At 44.5% G+C, this 7,471-nt stretch overlaps 1 protein-coding gene across 1 annotated transcript in view; it reads right to left on the bottom strand.

Annotated features, from left to right (window-relative positions):
- Positions 1 to 277: 277 nt before the first annotated feature.
- Positions 278 to 7,471, bottom strand: part of T265_07070 (hypothetical protein) — a gene marked incomplete at both ends in the record, with an annotated part of 25,540 nt that continues 18,346 nt past the window's right edge. The window contains 2 exons of the mRNA XM_009172499.1: positions 278 to 1,220; positions 2,993 to 3,086. Of these exons, the coding sequence (XP_009170763.1) occupies positions 1,123 to 1,220; positions 2,993 to 3,086 (192 nt within the window). The remainder of the gene's footprint in view (positions 1,221 to 2,992; positions 3,087 to 7,471) is intronic.

Raw genomic sequence — 7,471 nt, 5'->3', positions numbered from 1 at the left:
TCCATCGAACATGTCCCGAAATTGTCAATGAGACCGGCGGTCGACGGTCAGGGTGACGGGTGGTTGGTAACGACCACGGGACACATATCTTAAGCTCATCGAGCATTTAGCAAAGGCCTAAGACTATCGATCCCTAAGGAGCTCAGACGCACCATTCGAGTAACGCAAAAACTGAAGGGACGGTCACTGACGCAGAAATACGGGGTACACTTTCAAAGGCTACTGGAAGATAATCGGTCATCATATACGCTGTGCGTGAAAGGGTCCTATGTTGCTCCGAGGAATGAAACCCTCACCGTCGGGAAAAACACAAATGAGAGAAGGTAATCAATGAGAAGGACACGATATTGTACAAGAGAGAGATCAACAAAAAACTAAACGAGGCAAAACAGCGAAATTAAACCTGCGTATTAGGTCAATACAGGGAAGGGTTAGGACATGAGGAACACAGGGGACAGGCACGGCACTAACTGTCCGCCGACCGGGAACATGAGCGCGTGGATAAGACACCGTCGTTAGAGGGAAGCAGTAAGAGGTGCGGGTGATTGATGTGGAAATCATAATTGTGTTGTCGCGTGCTGCGGGGTCGAGAAAGAGGCATTTCCGACGGCACTTCGTTCGAACACCAAACGCTGGTCGGGGGGGAGAATCAAGAATCATCAGGAAAGCAAAATAGCAACCGAATGAACCATCGCAGACAAATTAGAGGATGAGAACAGGATAAGGGCACAGCGAACCGCCAGCTTAGTTAGAGGCTAAAAGTACTGTGATCGAGGGTAGGACAAATCCACGTGAGATCCGTCGGCATAACCGGCGAGAGCGATTCAGCGAAGTGAAGGACACGTCTATCTGTGCAGGAAACTCCACATATCTGATGGAAGATCGATCGAAACAGAATGATTCATAGATAACACATGACAGAGAAGCGAGCGCAACACACATTTGGCAGTAAAATCGTACATGTGCTTGCTGTGTTATAGGACGAGAATGGATAGATGGATGGCGATGGCGTGGATCCGAGGATGGGAATGACGGGGATGCGCGCGGACTAGGCTTGACCCATCTGTCTGTTTGGGTGTTGTTTAACGTTCAAAAGAACGATACACGTAGTAGGGAAGGTGACTATCTGCAACATTTACTAGTCGGGGTTGCCGTATCACCGCCTTGGAGCTGTTGTCCACCTGTGGGGTTCGCCGGCGCATCACGAGGTAGTCGAAGAGCTTGTATGTCAAGAAAAGATAATCCAAAACATTTCAGTAGGGCAAAGTTAAAGAGTAGGAAGTCAACGACAACAGTACCCCATTTTCATACATATTCGGTTTTGACGGGAGACTCAACTGAATACCTCATTTAATGTTTTTAGGCAACTGAAAGTGCTGCACCAGGCCGCCCCATGTTTTAGTTGGCACGATATTCGAGATATAGCGAAATATAATAATATAATAATAATATAATATAATGTAATATATTGTAATACACTACAAATAAGGTCTTTCTGAAAACTCCAACAATCCACGACTGGTTTCGCCTTTCTTGCGGCTCACCAGGTGGGCACAGTTCCCGAGTTTCGATCAACCTTATGTCTTACTTGAACCCGAACAGCACGAAATTCGACAAGTACACTCATTCGCATACCAATTTGGTTTTCATGGGAGACTCACCAAAAATCCAGCTGGATCGTTCATTAATGGTGCTCTTAACCACCACATGTGTATAAGACGAATGTTCCTAATTCTCATTTAAACAGTGAGACCCCCTGTTTCAGAGATTGCCCAATAACTACTAGTATCACGAAGGGTACAATTTTAATCTACGAGTTTTTTTGGCCTGAGTTCCCCTTTGGACAAGTATCCTGGGATTTTCGAAGCCGCTCATCTGGTGTGTAAGAACACCATTACCGGGAGATTCCCCTGGGTTCCAGGTGTCTCCTGTCAAAACCATTTTGGTATGCAAATAAGGGTACTTATCGAATTTCGTGCAATTTGGGTTCAACTAGAACATAAGGTTGACGGACACTTGGGGACTCCGCCTACCTGACGAGCGCCAAGAAGGGCGAAACCGGTCACGGGATGTCGAGGTGTTTTCAGAATGGTATGTTACATGTAAACATTCAGTACATTCTAGGAGAAAATATTCACACTTATCTTACGGGTTTAGCTTTCACAGGTATAATACCTGGAAAAAAACATCATCCATCATAAACCAGTCCGGATTGGACAGCGTATCTTTTCTTCTCAAACCAGTGACTTATAAAGGTCGTCTTTATAGTGTTATTATCCTTCATGAATGAACGAACAAAAGTCATCCAGGAAATGAACAGTTGGCAGTAAGTTAGGGGAGTACTTGTAAGTACGCCGCCCTGTTGCACATCGATTTTTTAACCCCTGGCTATATGTACAGGCCTTAAGGTAAACTGACATAAAGCCTTGGTGAGAGTAGTCAATCGCGATAAACAATCCGCATCTGAGTCCCCCCAGGAATTCAAGGTGCGCACTGTAGATGGCTCTCGATAAGGAAGAAGCAACTAAGTGCATCTTGTTTGTTTTGATTTAGATCAACTTCAGTGAGGGAAACTTCAATCTATACTTCAAAGTTTCCTCACTACCCAAAATATACTGTTTGAACAATTGTAAATATCCATCAATGGTGAGACTGATCATTTACATGTCAGTACCAAGTGGGCAGTACGCGGAAACGGAAGGAGTTTCAAGCGGTTGGCAGAGGTGTCTGTGTGAAGTTCGAGGTCGCGCAATTACTAACTGGAGAAACCAGTGGTAGTAGTAATGTAATGGTATTCTTGTGGAAACAATCAAACTCAGCTGATCCGTCGAAGCGAGTCTTTTGGGTTACGTTCGCCTCAGATAAGGACAACCGTCGTGTGTATGGAAGCTCATCGTTAGTTACCACATCATGACGAGCGTACTAAGGAATCTACCGACCCAAATCGTTTTACAGTGAATCAAAATAATGCAAGCCATGTTAGAATACGTACCAACGGCAGTGAATAGTTCGGTGATGTTTGTGCAAGCTTTTGCTGAAGTCTCCATGAAAATCAGCCCGTTTTGAGTAGCATAGGCTTGTGCCTCCTGCAACAAGATGGAATGCAATTAATGGAATGAATTAGAGGCGTTGCTTAAGCAGGAATAAAATAAATATACTTGAACAAAAATATAACTAAACTGTGGCCGACAAAGAAACATACCGCAGACAAATCTTTTATCAACCCGGGTATACTTTATCTAAGCAGGATTAATAGTGTCGTACGTTCGAGAACCGGGCAAACACACGGAGGACACACTGGTTACTCCACCTATGTGAATATTATTTTGTCGGTGTTAGCAGGTCTTTGTAGACCCGTGAAGTATAGTTGATCACTTTGGGAGCCAATGCTGAAACCAGTGAAGAACCCACTCACTCTAGTCACACTACTAAAATGACGAATATGATAATAATGAGCATTCAGCTGTAACATCCATCCGATGCCTAGCTGTCATGCCACCCGAAGGGAGCACAAGGGCTCGGATACTGCCATGCAGGTCCAAGTCTAGACAGAAGTGGAGATGCAGAGGTCAAGTTCGGACCACGGACCTTCCCGTCAGTAAGCTTTGAGCCAATCGGCGTTGGGAAAAATAATTTATTAAATGCTGTTCATGGTAATCTAGAGAGTGAAAAGGAAGAAGACCGCCATATGTGACGCGAAAAGTTTTCCAACTCAGTGTGCAAGATAAAAACCACAGATACTCCGAGCCAGAATTTATTTGAACTGCTGTCGCTTGCATGACTCGACATTCCAGAGTTGATGATCAACGGTGCTACAAAATTACAGCGATTGAAAATATTTGAGGTATTCACACCTAAACGAAGAGTATAGCCGTCTAACACATGATTTCTAAAGACGCTGATTTCTGTGACCAATAATAGGTGAACGGGAGGTGACGCAGAGCTCGCGCTGACATCACCACGCTATAGGGCAGCAGCACGATCAGCCAATAACTGAACAAATTCAGTCCACGGTCCGAAGACCAACCGTTGGAGCAGTAGTTCACAGTGTACAACTGTGGGTGAACAGAGGCCAAAGGTCATCTAGTTTGTAGGATTTGTTAATTTTAGTCAGCAATGCAGATAAACAGTACAAGCACCACAAACGGCGGGCTGACAATCATTGAAAACACTCACGAACTGAACCAATCAGTCAAGCGAATTCGAACAGGCAATGCAGAGTCCAGAAAGATTGTTGGTACACAAATAGAAACCTGTTACTTTTCCGGAGCGAACCGAGATTTTTGATTTCTTTGGTCGCGACAATTATCACTCCAAGATCTTAGCTCAATTTGTTCCACTGTAACTTGCTCACGCATCACTTAATATATTCACGGTTCGCGCTCGTAGTCATGAAGGTTGCAGACAGATAGGATCTTATCAACTGCATGTACTTGTACAACTACCTGAGTTATACTGGGGACCATTAGAGTACTCATAAGGTCTCCAATATGAAAGTTGGTCAATTGACAGAGGGCCAGCGAACATATACCTGGCGTTTAAAGTTGGAGGAGGAACAGTTTAGTACTAAAAACTTGTATTTCTGTGGTAGTATGTCTTGAGGTCAGGTTTCTTAGAAAAGCGACTTCGGTCGAGGGTCTAATTGATCGCCTATCTAGATTTGGGTGCTCGGGTACGACTACAGTGTGCTGTAGCGTTGTGCACGCGACCACTGACGAAAAAGTGACGAAAGTGATTCGGGTCTTCGAGAACCTCATGGAACGAATCTCAATGGACGCACTTCCGTCATTGTCACGACGGCTATCGATGTGCGTAAGATTTTCCATGACATCCAGGTGAACCGAGTGATGGCCGATTTTGCGCGGCATCAGATTCGTGTACTGACCTCATCTTTCACACTACAATGAGAGCAAGTACAACTTCCAAGATGACCCACACCTTCGATTGCCTCTCCTTAGATTTTTCAGTGACCGCATGTCCAAGGGGAGCATGATCTTACATTTTGTGGGTGAAAAACACATGCCGAAGGTCGACTCATCCAAAACACCCGTGCTTTCTTTTCGAGCACGAGAATGATACCACCTGCATATTTCAGATCGGAAAGGTTTTCGTCAACAGCTACTTAAAAATCAGGGTTCTAAAGATTTTCGAGCGCTCGTCTCATTACCTCATCGATCACAAAACTGAATAACTCATAGACTGGACATCAGTTTTCATAAGGAGACTTTTGGAGAGCTGCTCGCAAGTCTGAGAATGCAATGTGCATATTATATCATCAAACTTCAGGATATCCCCTACTGAGCAAGCATGTTAGAGAGAATAGACTAGTCGACTGCGCTAAATACACTTTTTATCTCATGGAATACCGAAATTGCGGGTTGTTATGTCCTAGCATCTGACGGAGTGTGACGATGTGGTCAACGTAAACTCTACCGGACTAACCTAGAAGGGGAAGGTCAGCATGTGGTTTCCGGTTACAAAATGTGACAGATAACCAATGTCAGCGGCGTTCGTGTTGTTAGTTTCCGCCCAAGTCGACTGAGCAACTTTTTAGAAGATAAGGATAGTACTTTCATTCTTCTTTACCTTGGAACCTCGAAAAAGTGTCAGTTAAACAGTGAAATGACGATAAGAGAAGTCAACTGAGCCAACAGGCAACACTATCACAATATGTGTGGTTTACAGTTGGTGAAAATTTGAAAAAAACGACGGGAAGAGCGATAAATTAAACTCATCGAAGTATAAATAGCCCCTTTTGATACCGGAAACTAGGCGACCATAGGTTCAAGCACATACGGTAAAACTAAAATAGCATTAATGAACATCGCACATACTATTCGCAGACAGATCTACGTCTGAGAATCACACACCGTCCTCCACTGGTATTTACTCAACACGCAACCATGTCAAGGACTCATGTTCAGTCACACACGATCGATTGTACTATGAGTCCACACCACACGATATCATGTGATAGAAGATAGTATTCTGCTCACGTGCTACAAGTCATGAAAGACATATAAGAAAAGAACTAATTCATGATTGTGACCAACCGAGCACAAATGGCTAAAAAAAGTTGATCGATCGCAGTAAGATCAAAGCGATGACTAGTTGCGAACTAAAGTAATACATATAGCTTAAGCGTCTTCAACGAGAGCTAAATTTTTGAAACGGTAGATAGTCTGACGAAGAGTAGGATTAGTAGTGATCGAGGGCTGAAGACGCAGTGTAGCAATATACGTAGTACAACTGTAGCTCCCTCACGATTAAAGGAACTTATTGCGCTCAATGCATGTCCATGTGTCACACTTGAGACAAGCTGGTGAACGCCGAACCAAACTATGGTTAGACTAAGTTTTATCATCCATTCCGCAACCCACATTAGAATTCATGGGCATACAACTCGAGCGTACAGTCGCTGAGATGACAACACAGTGGATAGAGCAACAGGCAGCGTTGGCTACCCGTATACACATTCCTACTACGAACTTCGTTGATACAGTGTCATCAGATTGAAGAGATACCTTACAAGTACACGTCAGTATGATAAACGGTCCCAGATATTGATAGCTCCGGTGAAGTTACTGGTTGCTCTGTTCACCGAGTTTGGCAATGGACTTGCAAACGTTTCGTCACCACACGAGGAGACTTTGTGAGTGTGCAGTTGGGTGGGTGACTCATTGTAATAACGGTATTATCCTCAGCTTAGTTCTCGGTCTGAACCTGCCAAGCTAGCGTTAACGCCAGAACAACCACCAGAGGTGCGCAAAGTGTATTAACACCCAAAACCAGGTCGTGTATAAAGCGTACGCCGTGACAAAACTCTGGAATTCCTGACGCCTTCCGGATGGGAAAACTGACAAGTGGCATTCGGCGAATACTGAGTCATGATTTTCTATTGGGTCCGCGCTTTCAACCAATCAGAGCTGGCTTTGATGTCGGACCGGCAAGCGGCTCGAACTTTCGGCCAATCTTGTGCAGCCGTAGCAGCGCCTAACTGCGAGCGGTAAAGCGGTATCGGTTTGGAATTCTACCCAACACCTGCTAATGCGACCACATTTGAACTTTTCATGGGGTTCAACGGGGATGTTAGTTTCAGAGAAGTTTGGTAAATAATCGGTGTATTGAATTTGTCTAGCAAACCTGTCTGAAACGATGATTACTCAATCGGTCCCAAACATCTCCCAATAGACTGTTAGTTGTTGACAGTAAGGTGAATCCGAGCTGTAGCTAGTTGGTGCATAAGCAGACATTCGTTAATACTTTGGTCAAGGCAAGCCTCCATTAAAGCGGGTGGTTCGAAGCACACAGTCAACAGTTTACGGTATCCGAGCAAGTAAAGCTTTGGCTAGTGCCAACACCGGCTAGATAGATTGCAACAACTGTGGTGTCACCCGGAGCGGCTAGCGAGTGACATGAGCTTTAGAGCTGCAACAAATGCTGTCGACAGGCGAGCGCGCAAAACTAGACC

The sequence above is a fragment of the Opisthorchis viverrini genome (genome assembly GCF_000715545.1).
Source record: "Opisthorchis viverrini unplaced genomic scaffold opera_v5_157, whole genome shotgun sequence".
Taxonomy (NCBI): domain Eukaryota; kingdom Metazoa; phylum Platyhelminthes; class Trematoda; order Opisthorchiida; family Opisthorchiidae; genus Opisthorchis; species Opisthorchis viverrini.
The sequence above is the reverse complement of the archived record's forward strand: the minus strand, read 5'-3'. Positions and strand labels throughout refer to the sequence as shown.